The sequence below is a fragment of the Cervus canadensis genome, chromosome 18, assembly GCF_019320065.1.
Source record: "Cervus canadensis isolate Bull #8, Minnesota chromosome 18, ASM1932006v1, whole genome shotgun sequence".
In the NCBI taxonomy this organism is placed as follows: Eukaryota; Metazoa; Chordata; class Mammalia; order Artiodactyla; family Cervidae; genus Cervus; species Cervus canadensis.
The window spans coordinates 46,322,134-46,338,123 of NC_057403.1; the positions used below are offsets into that span (position 1 = coordinate 46,322,134).

Below are 15,990 nucleotides of genomic sequence, written 5' to 3' on the forward strand. Positions count from 1 at the left end.
GCAGGAAAAATCAGAAAAAAAAAAAAAAAGAAAAACAACTTCAGCTAAACACACACAGACTGATGAATCTTATCCACAGAAATGCTAAATGAAAGAAGCAAGGCACCAAAGCCTATACACAGTATGTGTGGTCCAGTTTTTAACTCAAAAAATTAGTAAAAGGGGGGCTTCTCTAGTGGCTCGGTGATAAAGAATCCATCTGCCAATGCAGAGGACACAGGTTTGATCCCTAGTCTGGGAAGATCCCACATGCTGCGGAGCAACAGAGCCCGTGTGCCGTAACTATTGAGCCTGTGCTCTCGAGCCTGGGAGCCACAACTAGTGAAGCCTGTGTACCCTAGAACCCGGGCTCTGCAACAGAGAAACCACAGCAATGAAGCCCACGCAGCAGTGAAAACCAAGCACGGCTAATAAATAAATAAAATGAATAAAATGAAACTTCATTGTTTGGGGATCTGTTAGTGGGTGATAAATTACCAAAAAAAAGCGAGGAATTGACCCCCACCAGAATCAGGACTGGGGAGGGGGAGGAAGAGACCCATGGTGGACTTAGAGAGTAGGGGAGATGCTAGAAAACCTTTATTTTTTTTTTTGTCTGGCCCCAGCCTCCTGCCCTCTGGCCACAGCACCATGGCCATAAATCACACTACTGCCCAGAGATTTGGCCTCCCTGGTAATTTCCGTCGGGCATGTGAGATGCATCTTCTGCCAGAGACAGGCCCTCTGAATCTAACCCCCCACACCCTTCATCTGGCCCTGCTCCGCGTCCCACCAGCTCTCTGCTCCAAGCCTCCGTTTCCCCATCTGTCCATGAAGCAGGATGGCCTGCGCCATGGCCAGCTCACTAGGGCAGGATGTACTTCAGTCATGTCTGACTGTGCGGCCACCCCATGGACTGCAGCCCGCCAGGCCCCTCTGTCCATGGGATTCTCCAGGCAAGAATACTGGCGTGGCTTGCCATTTCCTTCTCCACTAGGGTAGGGTAATGAACATTAAAGAGCTTTTGTCCAAATGCTAGAGGTTGTCGAGGACCCTGAGGGTCTGCCAAGCTGCTGCAAGGCTGTGGGAACTGAGATGCAGGCCCACCGCTCCCGCCCAGATCCTGCAGAGGGGCAGCTCAGTCTATCAGCAGAGTTCATTAACTACCGGCTCTCATCAGCCAATCAGCTGGGGCGACCTGGAGCGGGTCACACAGCCTATTTCCTGTTTTCAGACGGGGGAACTTAGCAGAGTGGCAGCCACTGACCTGCTCACCCCGATCTTGGAATGGAGAGCTGAAGGGGGCCGTGTGACACCTCTCCAGGACCCCTGGACACGCACAGGACCAGAGGCCTCAGGTCAGTGTCTGACCCCAAGTTCAGTGGGCCTCTGCCCGCTTGTGATCTGAGCCCCTTCCCCCTGTGGCCAGCCCTCGGTACCTCTGGGGGGCAGGGTGGGAGGGAGAAGGGCTGGTGACAGATACATGGGGCTCCCCTCAAATATGAGGGGCTCCCCTTAGCATACTGGAGCAACTCTTAGACCCTCCATCGCCTCAATTCCTTTTGAAGTGCCAGGCGCCTCTGCACCCCTTCTTGAGCCTGGGGAATACTCCACCACACCTGTGTTTCTGAAAAAGTGCCAGGGAAGCCCTGTCTCAGCACAGCCCTCGGATCTGGATCAAAATGCAGAATCCAGGGCACACCCCAGAACCTGCTAGATGGGACTCTCTTACTTTGGGAACAGGAAGTCTGCTTTTTTACAAGTGCTTGACACCTCCACCCCCATCCCCACCCCCGAGGAAGTTGTGATTGTGATGGACGCTCACATTCGTGAGTGTGCCCGTCCAAGGTCCAGGACCTTCTGCTTCCTGGGTCAGACCAGGGTGCGTTACTCTGCTGGCCTCTCACCCCTGACAGGAAGTCCCCTACAGGCCCTCAGAGAGGTAGCATGGGCTCTGAAGGGAGCCCTCTGTGCCCATCTGCATCAGAAGACCCGGCCTGGCAGGCGGTCCTTGGAGGGAGAAGAGATGCTCAGGGTGCCCGGGGGGGAAGGAGCAGGGAGACTGTTCCTGGAGTTACATGCGGGAGGGGCTGGGACTCTGCTGTCCGCTGGGCCACAGACAGGCCCCCAAGCCAAGAACACCAGCACTTGTCATATTTCGTTGTAAAGTCTAGACATCTTTGCTCTGCGGGGTGGGGAGATGGGAGGGAAGGGCCCACAGAACCCCATGTACAGCTGTCCCCCAAAGAGCGTTTGGAGTGACAGGACTGCTTTCCCCACTTCACACATGAGGAAAGTGAGGACTAGCGCCTCCGTGGATGCAGCAGTGACAATTTTCTGCTTGCCACTTTCCGGTGTCAGCCCATCCCATAAAAGGAAACCTCCAAGAGTTGGCTTTGGCTGCTGAATTTGATTTTTATTCTAAGCCCTATGTTCATGCTCAGCTTTCCCAGGTCTTTACTGGGATGTCCCACCAAGGCCATCATTCCTGGGGTCTCACAGGGTCTCTGGACAAACAGTGCTTCTGACTTGGCATCAGCTGCCTGATCAAGACAGCAGAGCTAGATCAGGGGCCACTGAGGCCAGGTCTTCTCGCCATCACCCATTTTACAGATGAGCTAACTGAGGCAGGTGCATAGAAGTGCCCACAGGAATGAATCACTGAGCCCCACCAGAGTGCTGGCTACCAAAAGTCCCTTAGACAAGAGAGCGTGTGGACCATATGCTATCTTGCCTGCCCAGAATATAGAGAACCTGTTCCTCACCATCTATCATCTTGTCAGCAAGACAGGGTTGGCAGTCACAGCTCTCAGATGGGGAAACTGAGACCTGGAGTTAAATAACTTGCCTACAGATCCACAGTTGGTCAAGACTCCTTCAGGGGAAAAAGCTATAAGGTACTCAAGCATGTGCAGCCCGAGGTCGACCATGCCCTGCTCTGTGCTCCGGTTTCCTGTCTGTTTAGGGTGAGGCTGGATGGAGGTTTCTAGAGAGCTACCCACTGGACACCAGCACAGAGCTCCCTGGAGAACGCCCGCAGGTTAAGGGACACTGGGCGTGTTAAGGGATCCAAGCGTGTTAAGAAGGAGATGAGGCCACCTGCACCCTTCTGTTTGGAATTTCTGTGCCTAAGTGGTACCCCAGCTACTCCATCTGAGCCGATGTTTTAATTGTCCCCTTTTCTCATTCATCCCAGGCATTTAAAATTCCATTCCAACCTACACCTTAATTCAGAGGCATTTATTTCTCAAATATTTCCCAGAGTGTCTATCACATGCTAGATACTAAGAGAGACCATTATATGGTGCCTGGGACCTGCACAGCCCTGAGCTAAAACTTTGCATGGTGTGCCCGACTTAGCCCTCACACCAGCCTCATGAAGGTTATTATGCCACTTTCACAGGTAGCTGAGGCCCAGAAAAGTTAAATGGCTTCCAGGCACCAGCTCATCTTGCTCAGTTACCTGGGCCCCAGACAAGAGTTATGCATAAACTAAACCCCAGGACTCCTGCTGCCCACCCTCCCCTGAGTACCAGGGACAGGATGCTGACGGCAGACCAGCCTGCGCTGGTGTCCTGCCGGCCATTTAACAGCTCTTGATCCTGGCAACTCTTAAGTCTCAGTTCCTTAATCATAACATGGAGATGAGAAACTCTTACCATGCAGAGATTCAGATGAAGTGAGAGAGGGGGTATTGAGTGCAGGGTGTGAAGCCTGCTGTCACAAGCATGAGGCTTTGCTGGTTGCGCACACTCACTAACTACATGACCTTACACTAAACCTCAGTTTCCTCATCTGTTACTGAAGTCATGACAAGATTATTTTGTGTTGTGTTAGTTGCTCAGTTGTGTCCAACTCTTTGCGACCCTATGGACTGTAGCCCACCAGGCTCCTCTGTCCATGGGATTCTCCAGGCAAGAATATTGGAGTGGGTAGTCGTTCCCTTCTCCAGGGGATCTTGCCAGGGATCGAACCTGGGTCTCCTGCATTGCAGGCAGATTCTTTACCGTCAGAGCCACTAGGGAAGCCCCGTGACAGATTATTGTGGGTATTAAATCAGATAGTGGATGTGAAGAGCCTGCGTGTGTATGAAGTAGGTATAACAAGCTGTTAGTAAATGTTTGCTTAAAGATAGAGAGAGAGAGAAGGGAAGGATATATGCCAGTGTCCCTGTTTTGGACACAGATTTCATTTGCAAATGTAACATAATATGGAGTATTGGCAGTTTTCTGGACAAGCCAGTGTCTTTCTCTTGATTTGTCATCAAAGCCATTACCTTTGCTTGAAATCATGTCATTTAAAATTCAGAGTGACTTGATAGTATAAGGACCCTAACAATAAGAGAAGGTTCTGCTCAGCCTTGGACTGATCAGTCCAGGAAAGGGCCTGACCTAGGTTTAGCACCTGTCAGTTGGTCAGAGGGCTAGGTGGGCAGTGGAGGGCTCAGAAGTGGCACCCCAGTACCCACAAGGACCCCCAACAGGAGTGGGCACTCACTGTTCTCTCTTGTTTTCCTAGCAGCCTTGGAGCATGGCAAGTCACAAGCATCTTGGGAGCCCCGGGTGGACAGGACCCATATCCCAGGACATGGCAGGTACCACGCCGAAAGCATCAGCCCCCCACCCAGACCTCCCACGTCTAGGACCTGAGGACCACTTAGGTGAGCTTGAAGCTTGGGGCTTGGTGGACGGCATAGACACTTGAAGACATTTGAAATACAAACGGGGGTACTTCCGTGGAGGCTACAAGAAACAGGGAAGCTCACTTAACTTGGGTTATCACAAAGTACACGCTGAGACAAGGATTTGGTGCAAGTGGTTTATCCAGGAGGTTGGCAGGGGAGTGGGGAGGAAGCGTATAGGAAGCCAGTACATGGTGTGGATGAAAAGATGACCACTGTGGGTGATTCCCAACGGCAGTCATCTGGGAGACCGTATGGGGCACACCTCAGAGCTGTCCTACCCGGATCAAGGAGGCCAGGCTGCTGTCCACTGGCCCCATCCTTCATCGGCAAGGGATGCTCCACAACACACTGCAATGACCCGAGGAAGCCCTCAGGGGGAAGTCCTAAGTGCTTCCAATAGGAGCTAGGGCAGTGTTCCTGACTAGTGAGTACCAAGGGGGCGTGGCCGGGCACCGACAGTGTCTGCTATAGCGCCACCTCCTGGAGGAAGCGCCTGCCATATTCATGCAACCCTTCAGGACATGCCCAGTGAACGCCCGCTGTGTTCCTGGCCCCATGCAGGCACCGGGGAAACAGGATCAGTCCAACACCTCGCAGGCCTTCAAGTTCAGTAAGGAAACAGATCTGTAGAAAACAATTTAGATGCCCCGGAAAAGGCTACACGGACAAGGTGGGAGGCTTTTATTCTAACAGCAAAGGGCCACTGAAGCAATATGTGGGCTGGGTCTTGAAAGACACAGTTTGGAAAAGAGCTCCCGGGACACGTGCCCCTTGAAATAAAATGCACAGTGACTTGTGCTTTTAGCGGGGAGGAAGGATCCCGGTCTTTCCCAAGATTCTCAGGATGGCCCAGGGCTCAAGTGAGATCTAAGACACACCGTTATTTCCCAGGCAGGGAAAGAGGATGGCATTTGCGGCAGAAGAACTGGCACGTGCAAGAAAAAGCAGGGAGTGTGGGAAATGAGATGAGAGAGGAGGGAGGGGTCGGCTAAGCTGAGCCTGGAGCCAGGCAGCCTCGCAGCTCCCCGCACCATCTGCTGGGGTGCGCTCAGCAGGCTGGCGAGGACCACAGCGTCAGCCAGGGCTGTGGGGCAGATGCACATCAACCAGCTACATCCCTGCTGGATGTGGAACATGGGGTCTCGTGATGGCTGGAAGTGGACGCTAGACCACAGACATACTGCGTTTCACAACAAGAAGTCACTTGGGAGGATGGGCCTGTCCAGGTTGTCCGTGGTAGGATGAATTCAGCCAGGTTGGGCGCAGAAGGCTGGCTGATGCCAGACTTGGGATGAGGGAGGGGGATATTCACAGCGCCTCTGGACTCCCTCTGCCCATCCCAGACAGACCCAGTCTCCTCCCCCAGTCCTGCCCCCAGAGCACCAACCTGTACTGGTCCTTAAGTGCTCCTGTCTCCAGACGCCCAGGGCAGCCCGAGCTCCAACTCCAGCATGACCACACGGGAGCTTCAGGAGTACTGGCGGACCCAGAAATGTTGCTGGAAGCACGTCAAACTGCTCTTCGAGATCACCTCCGCCCGCATCGAGGAGAGGAAAGTCTCCAAGTTTGTGGTAAGCAGAGATCAGAGAGTGATGGCTCGCCTTCACGGCCTCCTTCCTGGCATTGGGCAAGGCTGGTGGGGCCTCAGTCTCCCAGACCATGAAACGGATCGACACACTTTAACTCTCAGAGTTCTTCTGGCAAAAACCATTCCAACAGTGAGATTCCACACTCAGCACTGTGACGATGGGATGAGTCAAGGTCCCTTATCCTAAGAAGCAAATGGCCCAGTTTAATCCCGTGTTACCTGCTATTATCATCTGTGTCCCTTCTTCATTGTTTTTGAGATCTTTGTATAATTTTTATTATTATGTACCTAATTTTTTTTCTGTGAAGTGGATCATTTTCTAAAATGAATAGATTTATTTCAAGGGAGATACGTTAAATGGAAAACTAGCATAAGAAAAGGTCAATATTAAAGTAAATAGAAAGCTCAGGGCTGTCATTAAATTTTAGCTGGTTACCATGGTTAGTGGAAAGCTAGGCTTGAGGCTGATTTCTTTGTTAAAGGGCTTCCCTGGTGGCTCAGATGGTCAAGAATCTGCTTGTAAGGCGGGAGACCTGGGTTTGATCTCTGGGTTGGGAAGATCCCCTGGAGGAGAGCATGGCAACCCACTCCAGGATTCTGGCCTGGAGAGTTCCATGGACAGAGGTGCCCAGTGGACTACACTCATGGGGTCGCAAAGAATCAGACACGACTGAGTGACTAAACAACTTTTCACTTTCTCTATTAAAATGGAATCTCAGCCTACGTCAGGCGAGAAGTTACTGACAATGGGAGAGCCACACAAACTTTTCTTTGCCTCCCCTCTCCTCCCAAGGGGCTGGAGTAATAATAAGAGCTGACACGGAGTGCTGACTGCACATTATGGCTTCAGTGCATCAACTCATTTAATCCTTGCCCAGTGAGGCAGGCCAGGTCACTATCCTCATTTCATGGAGGAGAAACCTTAGGCTCAGAGAGGTTCAAGTACCCACCTAAAACCACACAGCTAGCCTGTGGTGGGCTGGAATCATTACCCAAGCAGTCTGTGTCCTTCACTAGCATCCTCTTGAAAGAAAAGAGAAAATAGTTTTCTTACTATATAATATCACTGCCTAACCATCACCCATTTCCAGGGTGATCTATATAATATCACTGCCAGTATATTACCTAAAACCATCTCCGAGGAGTTCCACACTTGGAAAACACCGATGGTATTCATCCTAGCCTCCCAGCTCCGTTTTGACCCTGTAACACCAAAGAGCCTCGCTGGGACGGCAGGTTCCTGTGTGGCCTTTCTACCCCCGGATGCCTCCCCCACCTCCCCTCCGTCGCTTGTTCCCTTTGTTATTCTCGGGTTGACTTCTTGTCATTCATGATTCGCTTTTACTGGCTCAGCCAATTTAAAACAGAATCGCAGATAATGATCACCCATTTCCAGGGCAGGCTTTCAGGGCCATCATCATTATTTCACTTCCCCGGGCTCTCCTCGGTCAGGGCAACCCCGCGGTGAGGCTGTCTTCAAAGGCGCGCTCCCTCCCTCTCTCCGCAGATGTACCAGATCGTGGTCATCCAGACCGGGAGCTTTGACAGCAACAAAGCCGTCCTGGAACGGCGTTACTCCGACTTCGAGACGCTCCAGAAGAAACTCCTAAAGACTTTCCGGGAAGAGATCGAAGACGTGGTCTTCCCCAAGAAGCACCTGATAGGGAACTTCACGGAGGAGATGATCTCGGAGCGCAAGCTGGCCCTCAAGGAGTACCTGAGCCTGCTCTACGCCATCCGCTGCGTGCGCCGCTCGCGCGAGTTCATCGACTTCCTCACGCGGCCCGAGCTCAAGGAGGCCTTCGGCTGCCTGCGCGCCGGCCAGTACACCAAGGCCCTGGACATCCTGACGCGCGTCGTGCCGCTGCAGGAGAAGCTCACGGCGCACTGCCCCGCGCTGCTGGTGCCCGCCCTCTGCGCCAAGCTGGTGTGCTACCGCGACCTGGAGCGGCCCGCGGAGGCCTTCGCGGTCGGGGAGCGGGCCCTGCAGTGCCTGCAGGCCCGCGAGGGCCACCGCTACTACACCCCGCTGCTGGACGCCATGGCCCGCCTGGCCTACCTGCTGGGCAAGGACTTCGTGTCCCTGCAGAGGAGGCTGGAGGAGAGCCAGCTCCGGAAGCCCGCCCTCCGGGGCTTCACCCTGAAGGAACTCACGGTCCAGGAGTACCTGTCCTGAGGCCGCCCGCTGGGGAAGCTGGAGAAGGGGGCTCGCCATGGCTCAGGGGCTCATTGGGGTTGGTTTTGAGCGGGTCGAGCCACTTGGGGCCCTAGCTTGTGGGTGGCTTTCACAGGCCCCTCTTCTGCTCCTGTGTTACCCCCCACCCCCGGTCTGCTGTGTTGAACCGAGATGCTCCGCGGTGTCCTTGAAAACCTCTGTATGTGTCCTGTGTCCTCTTGATGCCAGGCCCACTCCATCTCAAAACCACAAACCCAGCTGCAGAAACACTGGAGAGTCGTATCTGCCTTGATGGGGGGTTTCTGTAGGCCACTGGAGGAGAGGTTTAGGCTGCACATCACAGACAAAGCTTAATCCATTTCCTCACAGACCTCTCTCTTTAGGTGTCTAGAGTATCTTCTCTTTGCTCCTCCCTTCTCGACCTGGCTTGCAAATATTCCCACCTACTCTCCTGAGTGTTCTAGCTCCTCTCTCTTAGGTTTCAGCCCAATTCAGCAAAACAAAAGGTCAGCTACTGCTCCTCAAGGCTTTGTCCCCAGGATGGGCTGTAAGTCAATAATTGAAAGGCTGGAGGGTCCTGGTCTAGAACCAGCAATCACTACCTTGGGGTGGGTTTTTCATTTGTAAGGCAGCCGTCCTTTGAATGGCCTTTCTGGATTATGTAGAAATAGCCCTGCAGGTAAGTGGGACTCTGGGTAGAAGAGACTGAATGCTCAACATGTCCCCATTTGAGAGACAATGGATTGGGGTCCCCAAGTGAAGTGGATTCCAGACCAATGACTGGGGTCAGCACAGGGCCGGGAGTTGATACAAGCTGGTTTGGATCCTGTATGTCTATCAGGCTAGTAGTCCCTGAAGACCTAAACCATATAGCTGAGCTTATCAGGGTATACTAAAGAGGCTGTAACTTGGAAATCTTAATGTGGCGCACCACCCTGGCCTGAGCCAAGATCTGGCTCAGCCAAGAACAATGGACAAGCGTTGTCCATCGCTGAACTGCACTGAAGGTGTTCAACAGCGACACCATGTGGCGATACCTGGAGTGGCCCAACCAGGCCCCTTCCCGGAGGTTAGATACAGACTGACGCAGATAAAGCAAGCCTCCAAGTATCTCAATTTACTCCACGAGAAAGACACTTTAAAGTGGGAGAGACTGGATGTCTTGGAAATCTTGATATGTGGAAAATTAAAGTGTAAATGGAAAAATAAAAAGAGCTGCAATTCTTTTGTAATGGTAAAAAAAGATTATACAGATTTTACAAGTTCTTCATCAAATATAAAATGCTATCAACTGTTAGACGCACCAAATATTCACTAAGAAAGAAAAAAATCCCCAATATGGGGAGCTTATTAGGAGTTTCCAACAAAAAGCTGGGAGAGCAAAGAGTTAGCTCCCAGTGTAACAGTCCATGTGGAATAAACCTGCTTCGTAGAAAGGAATGTTGAGGAAAGGCGTGAATCAAATATTGCATTGAGAGACAGTGGGGGATCTAGAATTTGAACAGCAAACTGGTACTCACCCAGGTGTGGAATCTAAATACACACAATGTGGTCCAAAATCCTCAAGCAGAGAAGTCATGGTAAAGAGCTTCTATGCAGGTGTTTCAGGTACCTTGCACCACAGATGTGGAGTCTCTCTATAGGAAGTCAACATAGATCCAGGCCAATAGAGAAGAAGATGCCATTGACTTCAGAGGTGTTAAAATGTAAGCGGAGGGGCTGCATCTCAAAATCACACGTACATGGTGTTCATGTGTGTGATGTAGAGACAGAGGCAAAAACCTTATGCGAGGTAGAAGGGACCTAAGAAACCATATGGGAGACTTTCCCATCAGTATCCTGCAAGAAGGGCTGGGTACCATGGAAGCCAGACTCACTCTGGCTTCTGAAAATGGCTCACCCACATGTTACAGCTTCAGGGCTCCCACGTTGTCTCTTCCTGGTGAAGCTGGAAGCTTCCTGCCCAGTTCTTCTGTGGCCTGTGGGTCCACTGGTGTTTCTTCTTGCCACACACACTGTGCCTCCTTCATCGACTCCAGGTGTCTAGTGGCCTGGGGTGACCCAAAATGGCCCTCTCCTCCTGACCTCCACCTCTGCTGCAGGAGTCTGAGACCCACTCATTTCTTGGGTGCCTGGATCAAGTCTTTGAATCCCTCAACCCCCCTCCTTTCTTTGTGGCCCACTGAGACCCCACCAGGGTACGCCATGTTTCTGTTCGCCTGGACCCCCACCCACCCCATGGTATTGCTGTTTTTCTTTCCGGGGCACTCTGGTGGCAACTGAGGGTAGACACTCTTCTCCTGACTCTTCTCAAAAGTTGAGCCCACAGCACAGTACTGTGGGGGACATCTGCCCCCCAGTACTCAGGGTGGGCCCCGGACCAGAAGCATGAGTGTCACCTGGCCCTTATGAGACAGGCAGAATTTCAGGCTCCAGCCTAGGCCTTCTGAGCCAGAATCTGCATGTTAACAAGGCCCCCTCGCCCCTTCCCCTTCCTGCCCCTCGAAGGTGATTTCTTTGGAGGCAGGTTAAAGTTTGAGAAGGCCCGTGTTGAACTGACTTGAAGGTGCCTGGATGCTAGTCACCCACAGAGCCTGGGCAGTCTGCTGTCCAGGTTCCTGGCTGCCCCATCTCCTCCCATCCCAGGCCCTCACTGGTACACGTGCTCCAGTCCAGGGCCCCAGGAACCCCTGGTGGAATTAGCATACCAGTCACTCCCATACCCGGAACCTGTTCTGAGCACTTGTCCCTGGAGCCTGGGGGGGGACCCGTTCACAGCAGCTGCCGGGTGACACAGAGCCCCGTGGTCTCCCTTTGAACTGGATTCATCATCCTTGTTGAGACCCCATGCCTGGGGATGCCGGCAGGTCCTTACCCGCAAGCCAGGATGGGGAAACCTGCTGCAGCATGTTCGGAGCCCTACTGTGTGTCTGGGGCTTCCCTGCTTACTGCCGTCCAGTGACGCCCAGGAGATGTCCACATCCCATGCAACAGACGAGGACACAGACACCCTGGGAGCTTATCACACAGGCAACAACGGGGCAAGCAGGAAATTAAGTGCAGGCCTGTGTGACCTCCAGCCTGCGTGTTCCTCCCTGAACCCCACATTGGAGGACTGGGAGGAGAGGGTTTGCCGATATGTCCCTGGAGAGAGGTCCCTTAAAGGTTATCATCACACTCTTCTCTGTTTATAGGTGGGGAAACTGAGGCCTGGAGAGGGGACTCACTCAAGGTCACGCAATGAGACAGGGCAGCTCCAGGACTGGGCTAGGGGTGTCCACATCAAGGGGATATGGTCTGGCAGGCAGAGCAGACAGAATAATCCGGGGCTGGGATTCCAAGAGGCCTTTGGGGGCCACCCAGCTGGACCTGGGGGAACAGGGTCAGTATTGAGGCCTGAGCTGGGGTGGCTAATCTATCAGGCGGAAGGCTCTGTTCAGGATGGGCTCTGGCCTTAATACCTACATGTCCTTAGCTCGGTGATGGTCTCTTCCAGTTCTACCTGCTGGGGGCAGGGTTCTCCCACCATGCCCCCAGCCAGACTCTCCCGGGCGCCTCCAGAGCATCCTGTCCTCTTGCACTGCCTTTCCAGAATCCTCCTTGGGGGCCCAACAGTGCTGCCATCTGTTCTAGCATCCACTAGCCATTTTCCTTCTGGTTGGAAAAGAAACTTCCTAGTATGAGCCTCCGTGGAAAATCAGAATCACTTGCTATAATGAGGAGGTGGCTATAAAAATAAACACAATGAAACCACTCACTGTTTTTACACCTCCATGGCCTTTGTCTGAGACAGGCCTTGAGTCTGCGGCCGCCAACATCCTCTGTTAATGAAGAGACAGAGACAAGCCTTAGAGACCTGTTATCACCACCTTGAGACTGCACTTGGATTTACTCGGAAGAAATGAAAACTACTGCCAAGGGAAATAAGCTTCTGACCACATGACCTGGATCATCCAGCATTCTCTGTGCATCATCTCAGTCCAGCTGGGGCCTTGTTCCCATGGCCCTGGCCCCCACCCCTTTCCCATGCCCCGTATCAGCCCTGCTCTCTGTCCGGCTCCTCAATCATGGGCCTGGTTTCGCCTTTGACATCCCTGGCTTCCTCATCCCAGTTGGGAGGTGGTACCCAGGGTCCAACTCTGAGCTGCACAGCCTGACCTCAGGTAAGACCCCCTAAATGCGGGGAGAGTTCTGATTCATTCAAAGCCAGAACCTGGAGTGGGTCCTCTAGCTGGTGTCACTGTGTCCCCTGGGAAGATCCAATGCCCTTCCCTGCAAGAGGCCCTGCACAAGCCCCACCCACCCCGTCAGCAGAATAGGGCCCCTCGCTAGCCTTACGTGTCTGCCTGCCTCTCATCTCTCAGCAAATAATGATGAATGATGCTCCTACTCTATGCCAGGCTCTGGGAAGAGCTAGGGACATAGCGGTGAGCTGGACAGATCCGGTTCCTGCCCTCATGGAGCTGCTCATTACTAGGGAGGCACTCACAGAGCAAACTGAAGCTAGGACAGGATGCTGCTGCTGCTGCTAAGTCGCTGCAGTCGTGTCTGACTCTGTGCAACCCCGTAGACGGCAGCCCACCAGGCTCCCCCGTCCCTGGGATTCTCCAGGCAAGAACACTGGAGTGGGTTGCCATTTCCTCCTCCAATGCATGAAAGTGAGAAGTGAAAGTGAAGTCACTCAGCCCTGTCCGACTCTTAGTGACCCCATGGACTGCAGCCCACCAGGCTCCTCTGTCCATGGGACTTTTCAGGTAAGAGTACTGGAGTGGGGTGCTGTTGCCTCGCCAGATGGTCAGGGAGGGCTTCTTGGAGGAGGTGGTGTTTAAAGGAGCCATAGAGAACCTAAGGAGGCAGCCATGCAGAAGCATAAGCCTGTGGCAGGAAACTCCTCTGTGCCCAGGGAGCCTCAGCCCAGGCGTGGGCCCAGGAAAGCAGCAGACAGGCCCAGGACATCCCTTGCCCAAGGTGCCGCCTGGCCGTGCGCGTTGAGAGGGAGGGCTCCAGGTGCTGACAGAAAGCCTCCTGGCAACGCCAGTCGTGCCGTGGCCCTTCTCGGTCACTGGCCCGTTGCAACGTGAATGAGCTGGAAGCTCGTGTTTAGGGCACACGGGCCCTGTGGGTTTACAAGTGACAGAGAGCCAGGGTAATCTACAAAGAGAAATGTATTCTCTGAAAAGCCCAGGAATAGCCTAGCTTCGAGGCAGATTGGAGCCAAAAACTCAAACCCTGACATCTTCGTCTGATTTCTTTCTCACTTTCGCTTTCTCTCTATGTCTCTTTCCTTGGCTTTGCCTTCTCTCTCAACCCGCTCTGCTCCTGGTGCCAAGATGGCTATAGCAGCCTCAGGCTCAGATGTTCCTTCTCGGCAACCCCCCCACAGGGCTCCCATAAAGCCCTGACTTGAAGGATTCGTAGGAAACACCCACCCACATGTCCTTTCCTGACCACAATGAATAGGCAGGGCAGACTGCAATGAATTCCCCTGGCCTTCACCACAAGTTGGTCTCCACATTGTAATCCGCTGTTTAAACTTTTAAATAGACTTTATTTTTTTTTAGAGCAGTTTTAGGTTCCAGAGTAAGACTGAGTGGAAGGTACAGATATTTCTCATATCCCCCTGCCCACCCACATGCAACCACTCCCCACGAGCAACATCCCCCACCAGAGGGGTATGTGTGTTACAACTGATGAACTTACAGTGACCCATCATTGTCACTCAGAGCCCATAGTTTACACTAGGGTTTACCTGGGGTGTTGTATGTTCTATGCATTTAGACAGAAGTATGCACCATTATGGCTTCCCTTGTGGCCCAGTGGTAAAGAATTACCGCCTGCCTATGCAGGAGACACAGGAGACTTGAGTTCAATCCTTGGGTTGAGAAGATCCCTTGGAGGAGGAAATGGTAACCCAATCCAGTATTCTTGCCTGGAAAATTCCATGGGCAGAGAAGCTTGGCAGGCTATAGTCCATGGGGTTGCAAAGAGCTGGACACTACTGAGCGAATGAGCGCACACGCATCCACCATTATAGTATACTTAATGTGATAAATTAAATGATGATTAGAGTGATTAAATTTTATCTATATATCATGAGCATATTCCTAGAATGTCATATTCTTCCATGCTATTTCTAACAACATAGATTTCTAATGTATGTGCCACTGCTATTTTAACTGTCTTGTAAGGTTCCAAATTGTTCTGAATGCAGCCAGCAAGGCAGCCAATGCCTTGATCCAATGTTTTTTTTTTGTATTTGTGCTTAAGGCAGTTTCTGAGGAGGGCACGGCAACCCACTCCAGTATTCTTGCCTGGAGAATCCCCATGGACAGAGGAGCCTGGCAGGCTACAGTCAATGCGGTCCCAAAGAGCTGGACACGACTGAGCCCAGCAGCACGGCACAAGGCAGTTTCCGGCAGTGGTGTTTCTGAATTATAGACCCTGTTACTGATTCTGATAACATTAATTCCTCTCTCCAGAGAGGCTGTACTAACCTGCTCCTCTAGCGGCTGAGTGTGAATGAACTGAAGTGAAATGAAGTGAAAGTCGTTCAGTCGTGTGACCCCAGGGACTATACAGTCCATGGAATTCTTCAGGCCAGAATACTGGAGTAGGTAGCCTTTCCCTTCTCCAGGGGATCCCCCCAACCCAGGGGTCAAACCCAGGTCTCCTGCATTGCAGGCGGATTCTTTACCAGCTGAGCCACAAGGGAAGCCCAAGAATACTGGAGTGGGTAGCCTATCCCTTCTCCAGGGTATCTTCCCCACCCAGGAATCGAACCGGGGTCTCCTGCATTGCAGGCGAATTTTTTTTTACCAACTGAGCTATCAGGGAAACCCCTGAGAGATGCCCGTTTCCCTGAAACTGTCATAACACTGGATGTTAGTTAGCATTTTAAAACTATTTTTAATGTGATACTGAGAAATGGGACCTATGGTTTAGTGTCGTTTCCTTGTTTCTAGTATGAACATAGCTCATAGGCTTCCTGATCATTTTTATGGTTGTAAAATGTTTCTTTTCCCCTTTCCATCTGTCCTTTCTGGAAGAAGGCGGGACCTGGCGAGGATCTATTCCTCAATTTTAAAAGTAACCAGCAGATGGCGATGCTGCACTGGAGGATCCTAAAGCCTCGCGGGTTGCGCTGGAGAAAAAGCATTTAAGCAAGAGGGAAATTGAGTGTTTCTCTCGAAAGAAAAAAAACAAGACTCTGAAAAACCGTCGGAAGGGAGTTAAAATAATGCTGAAAAGAAAGAGCTTCGCTGGGAAAGCGCTAAGGCTTCGCTGCCTCTTAACCGCTACTTCCCACCTCCCGTGTTGTTTGGGGTACCCACTTGGGGTTCAGGACCTCACTTCTCGGTTTCTGCTCCTTCATGCTCTTCCCCCAGCCCACACACCCAAAAGGGCAGAAGGAGGCCTCCTCGCTGCCGCCCCTCCACCTCCTCGGACCGATCAGCAGGAGGCAGTGATACCGCAACTCCTAACAAACACCAGCGGGTGAAAACAAGCAGTGGCGCGCAGGAGCCTCCAGCAACAGGACGGGTCCAGGCGCTGCGCTCCCCGAGG

At 52.4% G+C, this 15,990-nt stretch overlaps 1 protein-coding gene across 4 annotated transcripts; it reads left to right on the plus strand.

The window, feature by feature from the left end:
- Positions 1–1,218: 1,218 nt before the first annotated feature.
- Positions 1,219–9,639, plus strand: SNX20 (sorting nexin 20). Of its 4 annotated transcripts, none has more exons than XM_043436464.1 (4): positions 1,219–1,337; positions 4,501–4,639; positions 6,083–6,234; positions 7,759–9,639. In XM_043436464.1, exons 2-4 carry the CDS (start codon positions 4,510–4,512, stop codon positions 8,425–8,427), a joined length of 951 nt encoding a protein of 316 aa, XP_043292399.1. In that variant the 5' UTR covers positions 1,219–1,337; positions 4,501–4,509; the 3' UTR covers positions 8,428–9,639. The 4 variants fall into 4 exon arrangements, with proteins under 4 accessions (XP_043292399.1, XP_043292400.1, XP_043292402.1 ...); XM_043436465.1 differs by having other exon boundaries at positions 4,498–4,639; positions 7,759–8,599; XM_043436467.1 differs by having other exon boundaries at positions 4,498–4,573; positions 7,759–8,599.
- Positions 9,640–15,990: the final 6,351 nt, after the last annotated feature.

Coding starts and splice junctions, on each gene's coding strand:
- SNX20 (XM_043436464.1), top strand. CDS start 4,510: ATGGCAAGTCACAAGCATCTTGGGAGCCCCGGGTGGACAGGACCCATA. Junction 4,640..6,082: donor AGGACCTGAGGACCACTTAG/GTGAGCTTGAAG, acceptor TCCTGTCTCCAG/ACGCCCAGGGCAGCCCGAGC. Junction 6,235..7,758: donor GGAAAGTCTCCAAGTTTGTG/GTAAGCAGAGAT, acceptor CTCTCTCCGCAG/ATGTACCAGATCGTGGTCAT.